General features: G+C 42.0%; 1 protein-coding gene across 1 annotated transcript; it reads left to right on the forward strand.

Moving 5' to 3' along the window:
• Positions 1–1139: 1139 nt before the first annotated feature.
• GUCA2B (guanylate cyclase activator 2B) lies at positions 1140–3640 on the forward strand. The gene is made up of 3 exons (XM_043991046.1): positions 1140–1220; positions 2449–2638; positions 3501–3640. The coding sequence occupies exons 1-3, from the start codon at positions 1140–1142 to the stop codon at positions 3560–3562; spliced, it is 333 nt and encodes a 110-aa protein (XP_043846981.1). The 3' UTR covers positions 3563–3640.
• Positions 3641–22973: the final 19333 nt, after the last annotated feature.

Genomic DNA, 22973 nt, shown 5'->3' on the forward strand with positions numbered 1-22973 from the left:
ATGATTGACTGTGGGGGGCAGCTAGGTGGCACAGTGGATAAAGCACCAGTCCTGGATTCAGGAAGACCTGAATTCAAATCCAGCCTCAAACACTTGACACCAGCTGTGTGACCTTGGGCAAGTCACTTAACCCTTGTTGCTCTGCCCAAAAAACCAAAACAAGACAAAAACGGTTGACTGTGGAATCAAGGCTGAGTAGAATTGATGAACTGGGCACTAGAGATCAAAATAAAATTGTAAGGAACAAGTTTGGGCAATTCACTTCCAGAGAGAGAACCAATGAACTCTGAGTGCAAGTTGAAATATAATTTTCTTAGTCTTTTTTGGTAATATGGATAATATGGAAATGTTACATATGATTTCACATATATAATTGATCTTATATTGCCTGCCTTCTCAGTGGGTCAGGGAAGGAATGGAAAAGGGGGTGGGAGGGAGAGATAGAATTTGGAACTCAGAAATTAAAAAGAAAAGAATGTTAAAAATAAATAATATGTGGATAGAGCACCAGCCCTGGAGTCAGGAGGACCTGAGTTCAAATCCGGCCTCAGATACTTAATACTTACTAGCTGTGTGAGCCTGGGCAAGTCACTTAACCCCAACTGCCTCACCAAAAATAAATAAATAAATAATACATTTTAATTAAAAAATAATGAAATTAATATAAAAAGAAGGAACAAGTTTGGGAGAAATCTGAAAGTTACTGTGAGTTTTGATTTCTAAAATACAATCACTATAATCATTTACTGGTATCCTACTAGGTGAGAAATGCCAAGACAAGGCATCTATAGACCCAGTGGGGACAACGCATATTAAGGTTGGGGGGGGGGGGCAGCAGGCAGTAATACAGGAAGCAACGTAGAAAATGAAGGCATCGAAACCAACTCTTATCTTCACTCTGCTCCCCCTTGGGAACCCAGGTCAGTGTCTGGCCCAGAGCCAGCTTGAATGAACCCTGCCTCCCACCCCCTGGTACCGCCCCTAGAGGGGACACTTCCCTCCTTCTCTCTGACCAGAGGGTTAATAAGTGACCAAGAAGCCATCACCAAGACTTAAAAGGCACTGGAGAGAGATCGGGGTAGAAGCTGGGGAAGTGAGAGAAAAGAGGAAGACCAGAGGAAAGCCGACTGGAAGCTAGCATGAAGGTCCTCGTACTCTCCGTGACTGTGGCTGCCATGCTTCTGATGCTGGCACAGAACACCCAGTCAGTCCTCATCAAGGTGAGACCTTCTGGGGCCTGGCTCCAGCCCTGCCCCCATCCTCAGGCTCTGAATGGAGGAAGAAGGGGGAGAGATAATCACTACTGAGAGGGGAGGAGAGAAGAGGGGAAGGGAGCTTTCTACAGAATGGAAGGGTCCTGGACAGCGACTAAGAGGATAGAAAGCGGTAAGAGGAGAGCCAGGCACTCACCTTGTCCCTGTGCCCTGGGGAAGGCCAGAGCCCACTTGTCCTGCAGCATAGCCTGTCTCCATGTCCAAGCTAAGCCACCTGGTGGTGTGGGTAGCTTCAGCACACTTGGCCTTCTGCTATAAGCCCATTCCCAGGACAGGTCTGGGCTCTTGTCTCCTTTTTCCTTCTCTGCTAAACAAGGAAGGAGGAGCCAGAGGGGAGGGGCCATCACAGCCTGGACCTGGCCACACTAAATGTCCTTCTACCAAGGTCTGGTGAGGCCAAGGCTTTGCTGCTTAGGACCGCCCCACCCCCATGTCCTCATACAACTCACCTTTGACCTTCTCCCTGATTCTTAGGGACAGTTAGGTGGCACAGTGGTGCCTGACTTGGAGCCGGGAGGTCCCGAATTCAAATTCTACTTTGAACTCTGTGACCCTGAGCATCACTATGTCTCAGACCCAGCTTTCTCATGTATAAAGTGGGAGAAATAAAAATCACATCTATCCCCCAGGGTTGTTGTGAGATAATATTTAAAGTGCTTGGCATTTGCCAAGTCATTATTTTACAGGTCCGGGGATGGCCCCTCTCCCTAAGAGGGGATGGTTTTGGAGGTAATGATAGTAGGGGGGCAGGGAGTAATCTCCCAGGAAGATGCCTCCCTCCCTAGATCCTGAATGTGTGAAGGGGAGAGGGGGGCTGGAGTTATCTCTCATTCAAGAGTAGGAATCCCTTACCCTAAGGGTCAAACAGCTAGTATATCAGGTTTGAACCCAGCTCTTTCTGAACCCAAGTTCAGTGTCCTAACCACTACACCACCCCATCCCTGAATCTGCTGGCTTGAGCTTTTCCTGTCTTTGCCCTGAGGCGGCCCAGGGTTCCAGGTGTCCTGGGCTCTTCCTTCTAAAAGCATGCCAAGAAGAATCCTGGGAACATCTGCAGGGCTCTGGTTTCCCAGCTCCTCCATTGGCTGCTCCCCAGTCCGGTCCCCAGAGCATCCCTATTGGGCAGAGGGGTGGGAGCTGGAGAGAGTCTGACCCTTCCTCTCTCTGCCCTTAGTATGAGGGCTTCCAGGTGAAGCTGGAGTCTGTGAAGAAGTTGGATGAGCTTCTGGAACATCCCACAGGTTTCAGTCCCAAAACAGGTGCCCAGAAGGATCCAGCCATTGTGTGCAGCAACCCAGCACTGCCCTCCGACCTCCAGCCTGTCTGTAAGACTCACCAAGCTGCTGACATCTTCAAAGCCCTGAGTATGTGTCCTCCCCGCCCCAATGCACCAAAGACACTTCCCCTGAGGTGACTGAGCCTGGCAGATGAACCCCTCTTTACCTGATTTGCTTCTCCTCACCTCATTATTTACCTGTCTGCATAATGACAAAGTATCCTGGAGTTGGAATGTTTAAATATTATCTCTTCCACCTGTGTGGTCTTGATCAAGTCACCTCATTTCTTGTGCCTCAGTTTCCCCATCTGTATGATCTCCTGGTGTCCTGTGCCTCTCCTTACCTTACTCCTCTGTTGTCCTGAACTCACTATTTAGCTCTCACCATACTTCTTTTCAATTGCCTCCTCTTACTTTCCCATAACTTACTATTATCCCCGTCTCTTACCTCTTCATTCTTCCTCGTTTCTCTGCATCCTTCCTTATCTTGAGGGCCTCATCTCACCTGTCCAAAGCTCATGCCTCCATCCCGCATTATTCCTTACCTCCTCTCTCCACCTCCAACTCAGAGCTTCTCACCATCTTCAGCTTATTTCTCCTCATGCCTTGAGGGAGCATGATGTGATGGATAAAGTATTGGACTTGAAATTGAGGAAGACCTGAATTCAAATCCCATACCTGCAACTTACTAGCAAAGTGATCTTACTCAAGTCACTTAACTTATACAATCTTAGCTTCCTCATTTATAAAATAATAGCTTTCAAGACTCTTTCTGACTTGATCTATTACCCTGACCTTCATTTCTTGCCTTCCTATCACCTTCCTAGGCTTCATTTCATCCCAATCTCTTTGCTCCCTTTTGCAAAAGGTCATCTCAGCCAGCTTTCCCTGCTCAGGTCCAGCTGGATCTTAATCCCCTTGACCTTCAATTTTTTTTATTCCCTCCCCAGGCACCATCGCCCAAGATGACTGTGAAATCTGTATAAATGTGGCCTGCACAGGCTGCTACTGAGACAGCACCAAAGATCTTCCCCACCCCAAGCAATCGATGATGGTTCTGCCTTATCCCCATCTTGACCTCCTTCCCTGCCCCACCCCAACACACACACACACACACACACACACACACACACACACAGGTGCAAATGTCTGGAGATGGAGACCTCTCTGATGTCTAGCCAGCCTCTGAGCCTGCTTCATGGGAGATGGGGAAGAGTACTGGATTCTTGATATCTCTAAGCTATGTCTGATGAGGGAGAGGCCTCTCTCCAGAAGTGAGACCTGAAGTTCCTAGCAATAGCTGTCTGACCAGGGAATAGTGCAAGCTGAGCCAAGATGTTCTGGGGTGCTAACTGACACCCCACCTCCAGCAACTAGAAGGAATCCTCATTCCATTCTGAAGGCAAGGCCTGGAGAAAGACACAGGGAGAGAGGTTCAAGCTCAGACTCCACATGGGCCAGCACAGTCCCCTTCTCCCCACATTCCCATACACTATAGCCCATAGGAAGGAATACCCTTATGATGCTAGAAGATTTTTCATCTCCATCACCACCACTACCACCACCATCACCATGGCCAGCAACAGCATCCTTTGTGGGGAACCCTTATGTCATCTGGGGGCTTGATTTTGAATGAAGAAATTTAAGCAGTCACCACTCCTTCCCTTGATGAGTTTCTCTCCCCTCACCCCCCACCTCCAATCTAAGGTGGACTTCCTGCTGTATACCAACCTTCTGGAGCCATGCTAGCCTGTGAATAAAGAATTTATAAATGCGCTGAGAAAAGAGGAAGTCTTTTCCGTTGCTGTGGGCTAAGGGATCAGGGAGGCATTGGAGCTCTGTGTAAACGGAAGGCCCAAGAGCATGTCTTGGTTTGATGAAGGAAGCATTAAACCCTCACCAGTCGATTAGGATTAGAGGGATTAGACCAGAGAGAACATTTCTTGTTCTCTTACAATTAGCCCAAGAAGCCTTAATGGACAGCCCATTCCACTCGGGGACTTTGCTAATGGTTTAGAAGTTTTCCCTTTATAGCAAGCCAAAATCTGCCTTTCTGAAACTCCTAGGCATGGCTCCCAAGGGGACTGGAGGAGCTAGCTGATGATGGGAGGAGTAATTTGTGGGCTGGAAGAGAGGATGTTTCATTCATTCACGTATACATATATTCATTTCTTCCTTCATTTACTCGACAAGTATCTAAAAGCTATAAATCCAGGAAGCTGTATCATTTCCGCCTGGCCCTGTATGTGGTAGGCAAGCTTGCAGAATAAGAGGAGTTGGTCCTCAATACCCCACCCTGTCTCACTTTCATTCTCCCACCCTTACTCCTGACAGCATGAATCCCCTCACACCTACCAGTGCAGTACCTTAGCACTCTCCCCTAGCTCCTATTTGGGTGGCTAGTCCTGAGCGCCAAACCTCTCCTTCCTTCCTCCCAGCACCTCATCTTCCAAAGCTTACCTTCTCCCAGGCCCTTAATTTTAACAGCGGCTTTCAATGTCTTTGTCCAAAATTTCCTTGGGGAGGGAGACCCTGACATCATACCATCTAAGTGTGTAAAGGCTGCCCTTTACTAGACACTGGCTCTCTAGTGAAGGGTGGGGTAAAATTAGGTGGAGATGGATTGTTGCAAAAGGAAAATGAGTATAATAGTTGTCTTTCAGTTGTGTCCAACTCTACATAGACTTTGTCCGTGGGGTTTTCTTGGCAAAGGTACTGCAGTGGTTTGCCATTTCCTTCTCCAGATCATTTTACAGATGAAGAAACTGAGGCAAGCAGGGTTAAATGACTTACCCAGGGTCACACAACTATTGTTGTTTGTCCCTCGTTCTTTTTTTTTTTTTTTTTGGTGAGGCAATTGGGGTTAAGTGACTTGCTCAGAGTCACATAGCTAGTTAAGTGTTAAGTGTCTGATTTGAACTTGGGTCCTCCTGAATCCAGGGTGGGTGTTCTATCCACTGTGCCACCTAGCTGCCCCATTTGTCCTTCATTCTTGAAGAGTACCATGATGTCAGGATGATGTCATGACTTGCACTGAATTGGATTTAAGTGAAGGAGGACTGTGCAGAGTCACTAGCCTCACTCTCTCCTCCAGAGCTATCTGGGTCTAAGTGGTGAGATATATATCAGGATGACTGGAGATGGCCTTGGATATTTAAGGCAATTGGGGTGAAGTGATTTGCCCAGGGTTCACCTCAGGTCCTCCTGACTCCAGGCTTTATCTACTGTGCCACCCAGCTGCCCATAATAATAATAGGAGGTAGCATTTATATAGCACTTTAAGGTTTCTAAACCACTTTCCATATGTTATTTCATTTGATTCATACAACAATAAAGTCAGGTGAGTGATGCCTAGCCCCATAGGACTCAATGTTTCTCACTTCCAACTGATCTTTCCCCTAAAACTGGCCCCACCTCCTAACTTCCTAATTTTTTTGTTAACAGCATCACTGCCCTTTTCAGACTCACTATAGAATCACAGGATCTTAGAGGCAGCAGGGGCCCCAGAAGGCATCTAGCTCAACCTGAACCTGGGCAGGAATCACCTTTGCAACATTCCCAACAAGTGTTCCACCACTCTACTCTTTTTAAAAAATATATATTTATTTATTTTAGTTCACAACATTTGTTTAGATAAGATTTTCAATTTCAAATTTTTCTCCCTCCCTCCCCTCTCTCCTCCCTCCCCTAGACAGCAGGTAATCTGATATAGGTTATATATATATATATATATATATATATATATATATATATATGTGTGTGTGTGTGTGTGTATAATAACATTAAACATATTTCTGCATTTGTCATGTTATAAGAGAAGAATCAGAGCACAAAGGAAAAACCTCAAAAAAGAAAAACAACAGCACCAAAAACAAAAGAAATAGTATGGTTCAATCAGCATCTATACTCCACAGTTCTTTTTTTTCCCTGGATTTGGAGATCCCCTTCCATCATGAGTCCCCTATAACTCTTCTGTACCATTGCATTGGTGAGAAGAATCTAGTCCATCACAGTAGATCAACACATAATGTTGATGATACTGTGTACAATGTTCTTCTGGTTCTGCTCCTCTCACTCATCTTCAATACAGTTGTCATCATGTCCCCACTAAGCCTTCTCCCTCTTAAATATTTTATATATCTTTTAAATTTCACCTTAATTTCCAAAAATATCCCACCCTCTCTCCTACCCAGCAACCCATTCCTCTTGTAGCTTATGCTCTGGGGCAAATGTCCTAACATCCACTTGCACTGATCAATTGAGTCTCCAGAGTGTGGCTCTCACATCCCCTCAGGGATCAAGAGTTAGCACTGAAGTGTTAGGTGAGTTGTTCTAATTGTACAGCTCATAAGCCACCACTAGTGTACTTTCCCTCATGATCACTAGTTGATATCAACTTGTCAGCCAGATTTAATTAGCTTTTAGAAAGGTGTATTTATTAAGATAGTATTGTAAGAAAATGTGATACAAAACATTCTCCAAACGTCTGTGTTGCATTTTTTCCATACAGAGTCCTAGGAAAGTGAACTTAAATTTAGTGAACACATATGGTAAAGGATAACTCAGAGGTCCTAACATTTTTGATTAGAGTCCTTAGGTATGGAGCCTTTTTTTCTGCTTGGTTCTTTGGAAAGTGTTGCATCTCTGTCCAGCCTAGCCTTTGCTCCCAATAACAGATCAGCTATTCCAAGAATCTGCCCTACCTCTTGACTTGGCAGTTGTGATTGCTGTTGGCTTGCATAAGGGAAGATGGAAAGTACCAAATTCTCTAAACTCATCAAAGCTCACAAGGTCTTCCTCTGACCTTGTAGAAGAGCCAAGGTTGAAGTACTCTTCTTTCTTTCCGGGCCCCCAAGTTGGGGATTTGGCTAGAACACTCTCCCCTGGATCACCAATCATTCCAACTAGTTTATGCAATCCCGAGAGAATGTGACTAAGACTTTCATCCAATCCAAACAGACTTCCTGAGAAACCTAGCCTTGTTCACACCTAATGAACAACCAAGATGTGTTCTTGACTGACAAATATATCAGGACTAAGTGGGGTTGGGAATTTTGACCCCATTCTTATATTTGTTATAATTTTTTTAAATGAGGAAGAGAAAATAGTTCAGAAAAACTAGCTAATACATCAACCAAGTCTGGTACCATATGCAGTGTTCCACACCCATAATCCACCACCTCTTCAAAAAGGTATATTTTCTAATCTCTTCTGCAATGAAGTGAGAGAGGTACATTATCTTAAGTTTTTTATTGGATCAAGGCTAGCCATTATATTTACACAGCATTCCAAGTAATTATAGTGTTCTTTGTACTTTGTTGTTATCATTGTGTATATTTTGTGTCTGTCTCTACTTGTGTTAGGCTGCATCACTTCATACAAGTCTTCCCATGTTTTTCTTCATTCTTCATACTAGTTTTTTCTTAGGCACATAAGTCCTAGGTTTAGACACACACCAAGAAGCATATTCTCATATTCTATGATATTGTGGGGAGAGATTGGGGAAAGTAGGTGGCTAATGATAGCAATTCCCTCCTCCCCCCATCCTGTCATTAAAAGAGAGGGAGAGAGAGAGAGAGAGAGAGAGAGAGAGAGAGAGAGAGAGAGAGAGAGAGAGAGAAGAGCATTAATGAATTATTTGAAAATACACAGAAGAGAACAGATGACACTTCAATAAGGAGACATAGACAATCAGAGCAGTATTGCTGAATTTAACATTTGCTTTTTAAACAATCAAACCATATATGATAAAGACTCATAGTTACATAAATGGTCCTCTTTTTCCTACTCTTCTTTGTATTTAGACATGTTCAGATTTGTCAGGCTCATAATTTTTAAAAATGGAAAATGACTAATACGGAGTTGATACTCAAGATGAATAATGAGTCAGTAAGAGAGTACTAAGTTTGTCTTGAGAGATTCAAGTCACTGGACCCAGATGAGGTATATCATTGGGTCCTGAATAAACTAGCAGATATGTTTACTGAGCTATGGTCAATAATCTTTGAATGAACATGGGGGAGGAGAGCACAGGATTGGAAAAGGGCAAACAGTGTCACTGTTTTCAAAGAAGGGAAAAGACCAGAGTATATAGTCTACAAATCAGTGAGTTGGACATGAATTCCTGAGAAAATTCTAGAATGGACAGTTAAAGAGATGGCTGGTGAACATCTAAAAAGGGAAGCAATGATTACAAGGAGCCAGCATCATTTCATCAAGAACAGGTCACACCAGACTGACCGCATTCCTTTTTTTTACAGGATTGTTAAACTAGTAGATAAAGGAAATTCTGTGGATAAAGTTTGCCTACATTCTAGCAAAGCTATAGATAAATACCTGGAATAGGAAAGTTCTAAGTTCAAATCCAGATCCAGATACTTACTAGCTGTATGATTATGGGCAGGTCACATAACCTCTGCCTTAGTTCCTTATTTATAAGATGTGAATAATGGTATTATCTGTCTCCCAGGGTCATTGTGAGAATTAAATCCCTAGGTAATATTTGGAAAGCACATTGCAAATATTAAGGTGCTATGTGAATGCTAGCTATTATTATACTATTATTCTGAAGAAGGTGGATATATGTCTATGTCTATGTATATATAGACATATATAATATAAACATAAGTATATAGAGACACATAATATATAAACATAAATATATAGACATATAATACATAAACATAAATATATACAGATACACATATGTATGTATATATCTATACACAAGTATATATAAATAAATGTAAACACACATATGTGTGTTTGTATATACATATATAATATATAAACATAGATAAATATATACACACATATATAAATATTTACATTACTATGATGAATTCAGAACTCATTGGATGGCTAGATTTCAAGTAATTCTAAATAGTTCAATGATAATATGGAGGGAAGTTTCCAGTGTAGTACTCCAAAGATCTGTGCTTGGTCCCATACTCCTTAATTATTTTTTCATCAATGACTTGGAAAGACATAGATAGCAGGTTCATCAAATTCACAGTTGACCCAAAGGAGGGAGGGATAACTGGAATTCTGGATGACAAAGAAAGGATCCAAAAGGATCCTGACAGGTTAGTGCATTGTGTTGAATCTCATTTAATTAAATTCTATTAAATTCTAAGGATAAATATAAAGTTTTATGCTTGGATATAAAAAGTCAACAGCACATATACAAGATATGGGAGGCCTGGTAAGACTGTCATTGTTCTGAGAAAGACCTAGGGTTTTTTAAGTGAACTGCAATCTCAGATATTTACTAGCTGTGTGACCCTGGGCAAATCACTTACCCTGTTTGCCTCAGTTTCCTCATTTATAAAATGAACTGGAGAAGAAATTAGCAAAACCACTCCAGTATCTTTGCCAAGAAAAACCTCAAATGGGGCCATGAAGAGTCAGACAAAATGACTGAACAACAGAAGTGTGATTCACTAGACAAAGAGAGCTAATGGGATCCTGGCATTTGTTAAGAGAGGCACAGCTTCCAGGAATAAGGAGATGATGATCCCCCTGTATTCTGCCCTCAGCAGACCACATTTTGAATACTGTGTGCAAACCTGAGCTATGCAGTTTAAAAAGGATATTAATAAAATGGAGAGTGGTCCAAAGGAGGGAAACCCAGATAGTGCAGGCGCTAGATTCCAAATCACAGGAGGATCAGCTGAGGGAAGCAGGCATGTTTAACCTACAGAAGAAAAGACTCGGGAGTGGGGAGAAGCATGGAAGCTGTCTAATCCCTATAGTGAAGGGCTATAAGTGGGGGAGGGGATAAGACTTGTTCTGTTTGGCCTCAGAGGTCAGAACAAGGAGCAATGACCAGATGAGACAGTATGCAACACAGCAAAAAGAACGTTGGCTTTGGAGTCAGAAGACCTGGGTTCAACTCTTATCTTTGACACGACCTGCATGACAAATGCCACTTAACCTCTCTGGACCTCAGTTTTCCAATATGTAAAATGAAGGGAGTGGATTTGATCACCTTTTAGCCTGACACATCCCATACAAATAAACTCGCATTCCTGTAAAGGGTTTCTCTCTTCAATATGTGTTGGATTAGATGACTACTAGGGAATTCAGTGATTCAGTGAAACTTACCTATGTTTGACTGGCCTTAAGGTGGCAAGATGGGAGAGATATGGCTCAATAGCAGTATATCTGATAAAAATCTGGGGGTTTCAGTGGACTGCAAGCTCAGCATGAGTCAGCAGCAGCCAAGAGAGTTAGTGCAATCTTGGTCTACCTTAGGAGAGGTCTTGTGCTCAGGGCTGGGAGATAAAGAGTCTCTCTGTACTCTGCTCTAGTCAGAGCCCAGCAGGAATATTACATTCAATCTTGGGCCCCAATTCTAGTAAGGACAATCATAAACCGGAGAGGACCCAGAGAAAAGCCAAACAGGATGGTAAAGGGCCTGAAAATCATGCTGTATGGAGGTCAGGTGAAGAAAGTACAGTAGTTTATCATTATTGTTATTACCTAACACTCACAATAGCTAGTTAGTACTTTAAGGTTTATAAAGTGTTGTACAAAAAAAAAAATAAAGTGTTTTACATATATTATTTCATTTGATTCTCATAGTAACCCTGCAAGGTAAATGTTATTATTTTAAAGTTTTTTTTAGATGAGGAAACTGAGGCTGAAAGAAATTAAGTGACTTGCCCAAGGCCACCCAGCTAGGAAATACCTGAGGTAGGATTTGAACTTAAGTCTTTCTGATAGCAGGGGCAGCTAAGTGGCACAGTGGATAGAGCATTGGCCCTGAAGTTGTGAAGACCTGAATTCAAATCTCACCTCAGATACTTACTAACTGTATGACCCTGGGCAAATCACTTAACCCCAATTGCCTTAAACATCCAGGGTCATCTCTAGTTGTCCAGATATATATCTTACCACTGGACCCAGATGGCTCTGAAGGAGAAAGTGAGGTTGGTGACCTTGCACAGCCCTCCCTCGCTTAAATCCAATTCAGTGCAAGTCATGACATTACCCCAATGTCATGATCCACTTTGAGAACAAAGGACAAACAACAGAAAGGGCTGAGAATGGTGATCACCAAACAACATCACTTTTTAAAAATGCAGAATTGACTCTATTTACAAGCAGAAAATGGCCTTTTGCTGATGTGGTCATCATATCAGCACCAGAAGCCCATGTATAGTCAGACCACCATGAGTTATCCCAAAAGGAAAAATCAAAAGCAAATTAGAAAAAAAAAGAATAAAACTGAATTATATGGGAAAACAACTTTAGGACTCTGAACAATGCAATGATAAACACAAGTCCAGAGTATTGAAGATGAACCATACCTACCAGAGAGGTGAGGAGCTCAAAGATACAGAATAAGACATGTATTTTTTTGACATGGCTAATGTGTGGATTCATTTTGCCGAACTCTACATATTGGTCATGAGGTTTTTATTTTTCATTTTTAATTGTTCTACTAGAGGAGGCATTGAAAAAGATGGGAAATGCTTATAAAAATTAATGAATGAATTAGTGAACTAATTAAAAACAGGATAAAACCAAGAAGACACTGAAGACGGCAATATCAATGTCAATCTGATCTATTCAAACAAGATACTGACTCTGAAAAATGGGAAATAGAATAAAGATAGATATTGACCACAATAATTTTGTTTGATTATTGCCGCAGAATATTAGCCAGTTATTATTTCACCAAACAGAGATGTCCAAAACCAAATTTTATAAATAAAAGAATCTCTTATAAAAATTGTTTGTTGACTCAAGTTTAAGAGCCTAGAAAACATACTTAACAAACATTTGCTCTCCTTGCCAAGAAAAGAGACATCTCTAGTGTGGTAAAATAATGGAATTTGGCAGACGCCCAGGGGTCCGACCTGATTGATTTAGTAGTGTTTGAATTGGGTGTGAATGAGAAACTACTAAGTACCCACTTAAGATGATTAGATTTTTAGCCACCTAGTTTAAACTTGTCCAACCCTGAGAAGAAGTGTCCTTAGAGGCTATGGACTGCGTCATCAACAAGGAACCAGTCTCAACTACACTACTTGAAGGATCTCCCCTTGGGGGGAGGGAGAAAAAGGTAGAAAAAGGGACCCCAACAGGAAGTAGCGCACTCTCTGTCTCTCTCTGGCCTTAGAGGAGCATTCAGAGTGGACTGGAGACTGGCTGCTGACTCCCATAGAAATTATGGACCCCTGGTGGTGAGTTAAATCCAGCCCTTTGAATTAACTGAGCTGAAATCAAGTTTATGTTTGAGACAGCCCTTGCTAGAGCCAGGGAGATTATCCATTTTCCTTTTTCCCTATTCCCTTGTCCTTAACTTTATTAATTTCACCTTTGTTGTGTATTCTATTCCCATTAAATAAAACCTGATTTGTTTGTGGAAAAGAGGCTGTTAAGCTCCTTTCTTATTGGCCTGGGAGAAATAACTAAAAAAGGCAGTTTGGAGGGAAGAAAGCTTTGGACCTAAAGGTCCCTCATTATTTTCTAAACCCCAATGTTATGGCGAGCCACCCAATTAACTCTCCCCATATTAAATTTGGCCCCTATACTAGCCAAGGATAAAACTCTGTTTTATGGGACAGACTCATCTGCAAAACACTAGGAATGAAAGCTTTCAATGATCCCAAGTTGCTGTCTTTTTTTAGAGGCAATTGGAGTTAAGTGACTTGCTCAGGGTCACACAGTTAGTGTCTGAGACCAGATTTGAACTTAGGTCCTCCTGACTCTGGGGCCAGTTCTCTATCCACTATGCCACCTAGTTGCTCTTTTCTGTCTTTTATTTTTATATGTAACATTTTATTTTTCCCCAATTACATGTTAAAAAATTTTTCAACATTCATTTTATTTTGTTTTATTTATTTTGCAGGGCAATGAAGGTTAAGTGACTTGCCCAGGGTCACACAGCTAGTAAGTGTCAAGTGTCTGAGGCCGGATTTGAACTCAGGTCCTCCTGAATGCAGGGCCAATGCTTTATCCACTGCACCACCTAGCTGCCCCCTCAACATTCATTTTAAAAATTGAGTTGTAAATTCTTTCCCTCCCTCTCCACCTCCTTCATTGAGAAGGCAAGCAATTTGATATAGATTATATATGTGTGGTCATGCAAAACATATATCCATATTAGTCATGTGGTAAAAGAAAACACCAAAATAACACCCTCCAAAAAAAAGTTTTTAAAAAGCATGTTTCAATCTTATTCAGGCTAAATTAGTTCTTTCTTTGGAGATGGACAGTGTTTTTCATCATTAGTCCTTCAGAGCTGTCTTCGATCATCATATTGCTGAGAATATCTAGGCCATTCACAGTTGATCATCTTACTATATTGTTTTTATTATGTACAGTCTTCTCCTTTTTCTGCTCATTTCACTTTGAATCAGTTCATGTAAGTTTTTTCAGGTTTTTCTAAGAGCATCTAGCTCATCTTTTCTTAAAACACAATATTATTCTGTTATAACTATATACCACAAAATGTTTAGACATTCCTTTATTGATAAGTATCCCCTCAATTTCCAATTCTTTGCCACCCCAAAAGAGTTGCTTTAAATATTTGGGCATAGTTCCAAATTACTCTACATAATGGTCAAATCAGTTCACAATCCCACCAACAATGTATTAGTGACTCAGTTTTCCCACATCCCCTCCAACATTTGACATTTTCCTCTCCTGTCCTATTAGTCAATCTAATAGGTGTGAATTAGTGCCTCAGCATTATTTTAATTTGCATTTTTCCAATAAATAGTGCTCAAAACATTGTTCATATGATTACTTTTTCTGAAAAATGATTGTTCATTTTTTTATCATTTGTCAATTGGGGAAATGACTCTTATTTTTTAAATTTGACTCATTTCTCTATATATTTGAGAGATAAGGCCTTTATCAGAGAAATTTGCTTCAAAATTTTTTTCGGAGTCATGTTTGCTAACTGTATTTTCCTCTATCCTATTTCTCCCTGTTTATTCTGTTCTCTCTTTCACCCTCTCCCTCCTCAAAAGTGTTTTACTTCTGACTACCACCTCCCCCAATCTCCCCTACCTTCAATGAGCACACCCTCTTCTCTTATCCCCTTCCCCTCCTCCTTTCTTGTAGGAAAAGACTGATTCCTATACCCAATTGAGGGTATGTTATTCCCTCTTTGAGCCAATTCTGATGAGAGTAAGGTTCCCTCTCTATCTTTTTACTAGCAGTATTTTCCCATCAGAAAGACAATATGTCATAGTGGCCTCAGGGTCAGGAATCCCTGAGTTCAAGTCCTGTCTCTGAGAGATTCTGGCTGTGTGACCTTCCTAATGATCCAGGAAGCTCTGTAAGCCCTAAGTGGCAGAGCAGGTGCCAATCAGCAATGGAGGAACAGAAGTTCATCGTGGAAAGACATTCCCCAAGTTGACAAAATCCCAGTTCCCATCCAAAAAAACCAAAGTTTTCCCCTATTGTCATCCTCCTTCCGATTTCATATTTAAACGCCCTTGAGGTGACTTTATTTAATTGGGTCTCTCGCCAAGCTTTGTTTAAACTTATTTTTTCCTCTGTTGATTCTTGTTGTTTTATAGAGCAATGCAGCTCATAATCTCCCTTCTCTGTAAAATTTTACAGCGGTGTTTATGTCCTCCATCTACGTGGCCTTTGATTGCCATATAGCTCTACTTGGCAAGGAGATCCAGTGCTTGCTAATGGAGGCTCCCAGGCTCCTTTAGTCTCCCTGCTCCCACAATTGATTTACATCCCTTCAGTTTCTGTATGAAATTGCTCTCATGGGTGTCAAAGTCGTCTTCTCCAACCATTTCCCATTTTCAGGGATCAATAAGATATTTAAATAGGTCAAGTTGGGATTGTTCTAATTGAATTTTATTTTGTTTTCTTACAATTGTTCAGTTGTTTCAATCGCATATGACTCTTATTGATGTCATTTGGGGTGTTCTTGGCGAGCTACAGGAGTGGTTTGCTATTTCCTTCTCCAGCTCATTTTATAGATGAGGAAATTGAGGAAAACAGAGGTAAGCGACTTGCCCAAGATCACACAGCTAGTTAGTGTCTGAGGCCAGATTTAAACTCAGACTCCACATCTGGCACTCTGTCCACTGTACCACCTATCTGCATAGATACACCTCGGCCTACTAGCTACCATAACTGTATTTCACATGCTCTTCTTTGTGTATGTCTGCAAGTAGTTGTGTGCTCCAGCTGTCTCAAGAGTTGATGGAGCATTTGCATTTCAGAAATTGGAAAATGACCTTATGGTTTGATGTGTTGTTTTATTGATTGTCTAGACTTATGCAAGCAATGAGGAAAATATTAATAGTGCAGATTTAACTTAAAAGTATGTTGTGCTGGGGGTGGCTGGGGGTGTAGTGGATAAAGCACCAGCCCTGAATTCAGGAGGACCTGAGTTCAAATCTGACCTCAGACACTTGACACTTATTAGCTGTGTGACCCTGGGCAAGTCACTTCACCCTCATTGCCCCACAAAAAACAAAACAAAACAAAACCAAAAGTATGTTGTGCTGGGGCAGCTAGGTGGCGCAGTAGATAAAGCACCAGCCCTGGATTCAGGAGGACCTGAGTTCAAATCCAGCCTCAGATACTTGATACTAGCTGTGTGACCTTAGGCAAGTCACTTAGCCCTCATTTCCCCACCCCATCCCCCCAAAAAGTATGTTGTGCATATATTCCTGCACACAAACTGAGAACTGGTTGTTAAACATTTACAAGCATGACACTGGCTTCATGTGACATAATATGAGTGTCTGAAGAAATGGAATGGAGAATCTCCCAAAGAGTAATGTAGCAGTAATGAGTAGTAGTAATAGTAGTAGTAGTAGTAATGAGCAGGCTACAATATTTTTGTTGTTCTGTCATTTCAAGCGTATCTGAATCTTTTTGGTGCCATTTGGGGTTTTATTGGCAACGGCTACTGGAGTGGTTTGCCATTTCCTTCTGCAGCTCATTTTACAAATGAGGAACCTGAAGCAAATAGGGTTAAGTGACTTGCCCAGGGTCACACAGCTTGTATATGTCTGAGGTCAGATCTGAATTCAGGTCCTCCTGAATCCAGGCCTGATGTTCCATTCACTGTGCCACCTAGCTACTCCATCTACAGTATGGGTCAACACAAAGTCTATGACAAGTATTGCAAAGTAATTTCAAGAGGCAAAGAAAGTACTAATAATAGGAAACATCAGGAAGGGCCTCCTGGAAGAGGTGGTACCTGAGATTTACTGAGATGGAGGTGAGCAGGTAGAAAATTATTATGCACGAGGAGCAGCCCAGCACACAGTCTGGGAAGGATGGTGCACAAGAGAAAGTAATAGGAAATGAGGCTGGCAAGGTATATGGAACACCTTAAATGCCCTCAGGCTGAGGATTCTATATTTTACCCTGGGGGAAGGGTGGGAGGGGAGTGAATGTAAGTAGGAAGGAAGGATGGATGGATGGATGTGTGTATGCATGTATGTGTGTGTGTTTATATTTCATGCCAATATAATTGGTTATCTTTGTAATCCTATAAATTTTATATACTTAAAAAACCGTAATTCCAAGAAGGGGTACAGAGGCTTCCCCAGACTGTCCAAGGGGCTATGCCACAAAAAAGGGTTAAGGCCCCCTGGGCCAGAGGCAATGGTGAGTTGCTCTGAGAATTAGAAAACTGTCAGCTCTTTGCTCTCATGCTTGACTTTTCTTCCCTTCAGGCTGGGGACAAGAGAACAGTTTCCTAGAACTGCTTCCACCTTTCTCTTCTCTATCCAGGAGGAAACAGCCCCTTGGCCATCCTCTGCTATTCCTCTTTACCTTAGATGAAAGAGAGACTTGTTAATGAAAGAGTCTTCTCTTTCCATAATACTAAGCAGAAGATCAGAGATTTGGCCCTAGCCTCCTCGTGTTCTTTCTCTCTCTCTCTCTCTCTCTCTCTCTCTCTCTCTCTCTATATATATATATATATATATATATATATATATATATATATATATATATATATGTCTTTCTATTTCTATGACTGTCTCTGCGTCTCTACAGTCTCTGTTTCTCTATCTCTTAATGTCTCTGTCTCTGTTTCTATGTCTCTGTCTTTCTCTATGTCTCTACAGTCTCTCTCTGACTGTCTCTGTCTCTTTGTCTCTTTCTTCCTGTCTGTCTGTCTCTCTCCATCTAGTAGTTGGGAAATTTCTGTGACCTTGTGTCCTGGTATGTCTCACTGGGCCTAGGAGAAGTAGTCAATCATAATTCTCTTTATAGTAATAATTGCATGCCTGAGTCATTTTGCTTAGTACATTCGTTATACTATTTTTTTTTGCTTAGTACATAGATGATACTAATCATATATCCCTTGCTAAGTTGAGTTCCCCTAAAGCTTCTATATTGTGACTCTTCCTCAAGCAAAATGAGGTTATTATTTTGCAGGTTTCTGCTTTGCTGACTTGCTATAGCAAGAATTTCAATGATCTCAAGTAGTCTTGGCCCCCAGTAGATTTAGGGGCACAGAAGACACAATTACTGGTGGGAATTGGGGATTTAGGCTTTATTGGTGGCCTGTTTGACCATTTACACTTCACTGCAGTGACCCTCACACAAGAGACATTATCCAGGAGAAGGGCCCTCTAACACAAGTAAGGGACAATAAGCTGGACAGCCTGGATCCTGAGCTGTTACCCAGAGAATGTCAAAGATATAGGGGCAAGCTTGCAGTCTGTTGTGTAGATCCCTTATGGAGAAAGTAAGGTCAAGAGTTACCCAGAAGAAGATGTGGAAGGGTTGTGAGAGAAATGATTATTTCTCTCTTATATTAATAAACTACCGAATTGGGCCCAGAATTTTTTCCCTATTTCCTCATTCAGAAACCAGAAACCTATACATTGTTCAGTCTCTGAAGGACACTGTTGATGCATGAAACTGTTCAAATCCTCAGTATGTGCTTTTCCATCTTGGCTGGAAGACCCCACCCAACTAGAGAATCTTACAAAGAATTTGACCTAACGTGAATTCTGGCCCATTGTGTTCTACTCAGTCTTGGTTAGGGGGTAGATCCTTTGTCAAAATTGCCTGAGCCTGGAGGTGGTGTGGCTTGAGATAGTCTCTCTTTATCCATGAGTGACATAATCAAAGTCACATCCCTAGCCCCTCATCAGGATAGGAACACCTCTCATGATAATATTCATCCTTCTCATTAATTGTTTATAATTTTTTTTAAATGGGGCAATGGGGTTAAGTGACTTGCCCAGGGTCACACAGCTAGTAAGTGTCAAGTGTCTGAGGCCGGATTTGAACTCAGGAACTCCTAAATCCAGGGCCGATGCTTTATCCACTGCGCCACCTAGCCACCCCCTTCTCATTTATTGTTAACCAATCAGAGTTGATTGCCATCTGTTGAGGATACCCACTCTTCTAAGGGCATATAAGCGCCAAGAAGCCAGTGTGATCTGTCTTTGCCCTAGGGGAGACAGCCGAATGACGCTTTAACTAATTATCCACTAGCAATAATTAATAAGATGATTAATTACTCAGAAATTATGCCTCTCAAACTTTTTCTATGTAACAGTTGTGCTCCACACTAATGGAGTACCCATGATGAGATCATGAATCCATTTAAATATTATATGATCAACAGACAACCTGGCACAATGGAGAGAGGATTGGAGATTCAGGGGTGAAAGGGACCTTCCAGGCCATCTAATCCAACCCCTTCATTTCACATATAAAGAAACTGAGGCACAGAGAGGGTATGTGACTTCCCAAGGAGCACACAGCTTGTAAATGCCAAAGTCAAGATTCGAACACAGGTTTTTCTGAGAACGAGTCTAAACACTGAATCCAAGTCTTCAGCGTTGGCCTTGGATTCAGGAGACCTGAATCCAATTTGAGTCTGCTTTGCCACCAAAAGGTACATGACCTTGGGCAAAGCATTCACTCCCCCAAGCTTCAGTTTGGTCACCTGTGAAGTGGAGATAGTAATATTTGTACCTTCCACCTCAAAGGACCATTGTGAGGGTCAAATGCTTTGGAATACCAAATAAACATCTACCAACATTCTTTCTTGTTATTGTGCGACCACGGGCAAATCATTTCTCTTCTCTGAGCCTCAGTTTACTCATCTGTAAAATGAGGATAATGACTTTTTATTGCTTCCCAGGAAAGTGCTTTTCAAGGCGCATGAGACTTTATAAATAGATCATTATTATGATTATCTCACTTTTCTCATCTTTTTTATGCCATTTTCTTCTTTTTAAATTGACTATTTTTTCATGGGCTATGGCATGAATGGATAAAGTAACTGCTTTTTATAATTGGATAAAAGCGTTAGGATGTCAGCTCACCCCCTGCAGGTTCATGGAGAGAATTCCCCCAGACAACCTCAGTAGCAGCCAGAACAACCAAGGTGACATGCCTCTCATCCTGTCCTCATGTGACTTTGATTTGTCTATAAGTCTCTATGTGTTGAAGGTTTTTCCTTCCGTGCAGACTGGAGATTATGAATGGTTAGCATGATGACATCTATTAAACATGTGATTTATAAGTTTTTATTAAGCGATGTTTTGTTTTGTCCAGGTAATGGAAGACAACAGTTGATTCTATGATAAAGGTCAAAGATCTGGAACAGTTAATTGATTGAGTTCTTTAGGATCTCTTGAGCTGTGTACTTCTAGCATGAGGACTTGTTTTCCTTTACACCATGCTAGACAGTAAAGTTCTAGTGGAGCATTCTAGCCTCCAGGTCATGTCTTGAAGAATATTTGTTGTACAGTCATGTCTGACTCTTCCTGACCCCAGTTGGGTTTGTTTTTGGTTTTCTTTGGCATTTCCTGCTTCAGCTCATTTTACAGATGAGGAAACTAAGGCATAAAAGGTTAAGTGACTTGCCCAGGGTCACACAGCTAGTAAGTGTCTGAGGCCAGATTTGAACTCAGAAAAATGAGTCTTCCTGACACCAGGCCCCACACTCTATCCACTGTTCCCCTTGCAGGGTATTTGGTAGAGTCTACAATTTTACAGCCTTTAGTGACCTGTTGAATGGTTGCTACCATCTCCTTACACAATCTGCTTTAATGATAGTGATGATGCTGATTTGTTACTATAAGGATAAAATTAAAGGACTTTGAGAAGAAAGTCCTCTCCCCAGCAATGGCTGAGTCACTAAAGATGCTAGTTTTACTGACATATGACCTGGATTTGACGTCCTTGCTCTGAAAACTTCTCTATCTGTGTGACCTTAGGGAAATCACTTACCCACTCTAGGCCTCACTTTCCTTGTCCATAAAATGAGATGATCTCTCATCTAGATCAATCAACTTTTTTTGTTTTTAAATAAATTTTATTGATATCTTTTGTTTTTGCCCCCCCCTACATTTCTTCTAGCAGCCCTCCCCCTATTTACCCCCAAAAGCCATCTTCTCTGACAAAGAATATTTTTAAAAGAAAACAAAAACCAATCAACAAAATCCATCAATAAATTGAGAAATAATCTGAAAGTACATGCAATGTCACATCTTTGAACCACTCGTTTCTGTAAAGGATACATGGCAGCAAAGAAGCTGTCTTCTCATATTTCTTCTTTAGGATCATGCTTGTCCTTTGTAATTCTTCAGGGGAAGGGGGAAACAAGCATTTCTAAGTGCTTTACATATATTATTCCATTTGATCCTCTCAACAACTCTCTTTCGAAGCAATGAGGGTTAAATGACTTGCCCAGGGTTACACAGCTTGTAAGTGTCAAGTGTCTGAGGCTGGATTTGAACTCAGGTCCTCCTGAATCCAGGACTGGTGCTTTATCCACTGTGCCACCTAGCTGCCCCGATAGATTTTATTATTATCCCCATTTTACAGATGAGAAAACTGAAGTAGGCAGAGCATAAGTTAAGTGACTTCCTTTCCCACAGTCATGCAGTCAAGGAAGTGTCTAAGGCTGGATCTGTTTGTTTTTTAGTGAGGCAATTGGGGTTAAGTGACTTGCCCAGGGTCACACAACTAGTAAGTATTAAGTGTCTGAGGCCGGATTTGAACCCAGGTCCTCCTGACTCCAGGGCCGGTGCTCTATCCACTGCGCCACCTAGCTGCCCCTAAGGCTGGATCTGAACTCAGGTCTTTCTGACTCTGTCCATTGCACCAGCAGCAGTCTAATGCCAGCTACACTGCCTTTCACTTGTTTTGCAGTGGTTGTTCTTTCATTGTGGCTATTTTGTGTTTTCTTGGTTCTGCTGTCTTCATTCTCCATCAGTTCACTTAAGTCTTTCCAAGAACAAGCATTTTCTCAGGAAGCTGCTATGTGACACATACCCCTCTCATAGATGACATCTAAGGTCCCTTCCCCTATAAATCTATGAACTCAGTAAGTGAGCAAAAAAAAAGAAATCTAGGAAGCTAAGTGGAGTTGTTAAAGACCTTGGGAAAATTTTAACTCCTCCTCAGGCTCAGTACTTATCAGTCATCTCTGCCCCGAGAAAGCTGAGAGCCCAAGGTGTTCCTTAACCAGGAAACAGGAAGACCATGCTGGTGGTCAAAGGGGATGAAGGCTACAAGGCAGGAAAGGGGAGGGATCTAAAAGTGTCAGTCCTGGAGACCATGAGCCCCTAGAGAGAAAGCCTCACAGGCCAAGTGCAGAAACTGAATAAAACCAACCTTACCAGCCCAGAAGACGGCCTAATTCAAACCCTAACTCTGCCGCTAACTAGCTGCATGAGTCGGAGCCAATCCCTCACCTATCTGGCAAATGACCGGGTTGGACTTCATCTCTAGGTTCTCCTTCAATTCTTGTATCCCATGGATCTAAAAATTGATCTCACAGGACTTCAGGCATTTAGCCTGAACAAAAGGCGATGGACCAAGGTGAAGGCTATGTCTTCCTCAGAAACCTCCAAAAAGGCAGATTGCCAAGACATCCTGAAACCCATGCTTGAATCTGAGGTGAGAGAAGGAAGCACCTGTGCTCTTAAGGCACGCATACAGGACAGGGGAACCAGAGGGGACCCAGCAAGGGACTTGGGAGTCACAGAAAGCAGCTGGTTGGAGGAGGGGCGGAGGCCTAGCAGACACAGTAGCAGTGACCACTTGAATCTCTTTAAGGCTCACCACCTCTCTTGATGTCTCTGTTTAGACTTCACATGGATTCAGATACCCAGTTTTATGTTCGGGGTTTGGTCAAGGTGGTTGGGTTCCACTGTTGTGTTTATCTTAGGCCCCTAGTAAGCAATCTTCTACCCAGGGGTGTCAGTTGTCAAAGGGAAGGCTTTCTCACAAATACATAGGAGACAGGTACTTGTATACTGACATGGTATGGGCGGCCATTGGCCCTTGACTGGGAGCTAATGAGAGCCACGGAGGCCTGTATAGGCAGAGCTAGGAGATCCAGTGAGGAAAGTTACTGTGCCCACCTAGCCCCTTCTACCTTGGTGTGCCTATGGTGTTAAGAGTTAGAACCAGGGTGAGGTAACCAGGGTTTTGTCCCA

Source organism: Dromiciops gliroides, chromosome 3, assembly GCF_019393635.1.
Source record: "Dromiciops gliroides isolate mDroGli1 chromosome 3, mDroGli1.pri, whole genome shotgun sequence".
Taxonomy (NCBI): Eukaryota; Metazoa; Chordata; class Mammalia; order Microbiotheria; family Microbiotheriidae; genus Dromiciops; species Dromiciops gliroides.

Bases quoted from the DNA above. Each gene is read 5' to 3' on its own strand.
- GUCA2B (XM_043991046.1), top strand. From the start codon at position 1,140: ATGAAGGTCCTCGTACTCTCCGTGACTGTGGCTGCCATGCTTCTGATG. The intron at 1,221-2,448 runs GTGAGACCTTCT...CTCTGCCCTTAG, and splicing joins CCCAGTCAGTCCTCATCAAG to TATGAGGGCTTCCAGGTGAA. The intron at 2,639-3,500 runs GTATGTGTCCTC...TTCCCTCCCCAG, and splicing joins TGACATCTTCAAAGCCCTGA to GCACCATCGCCCAAGATGAC.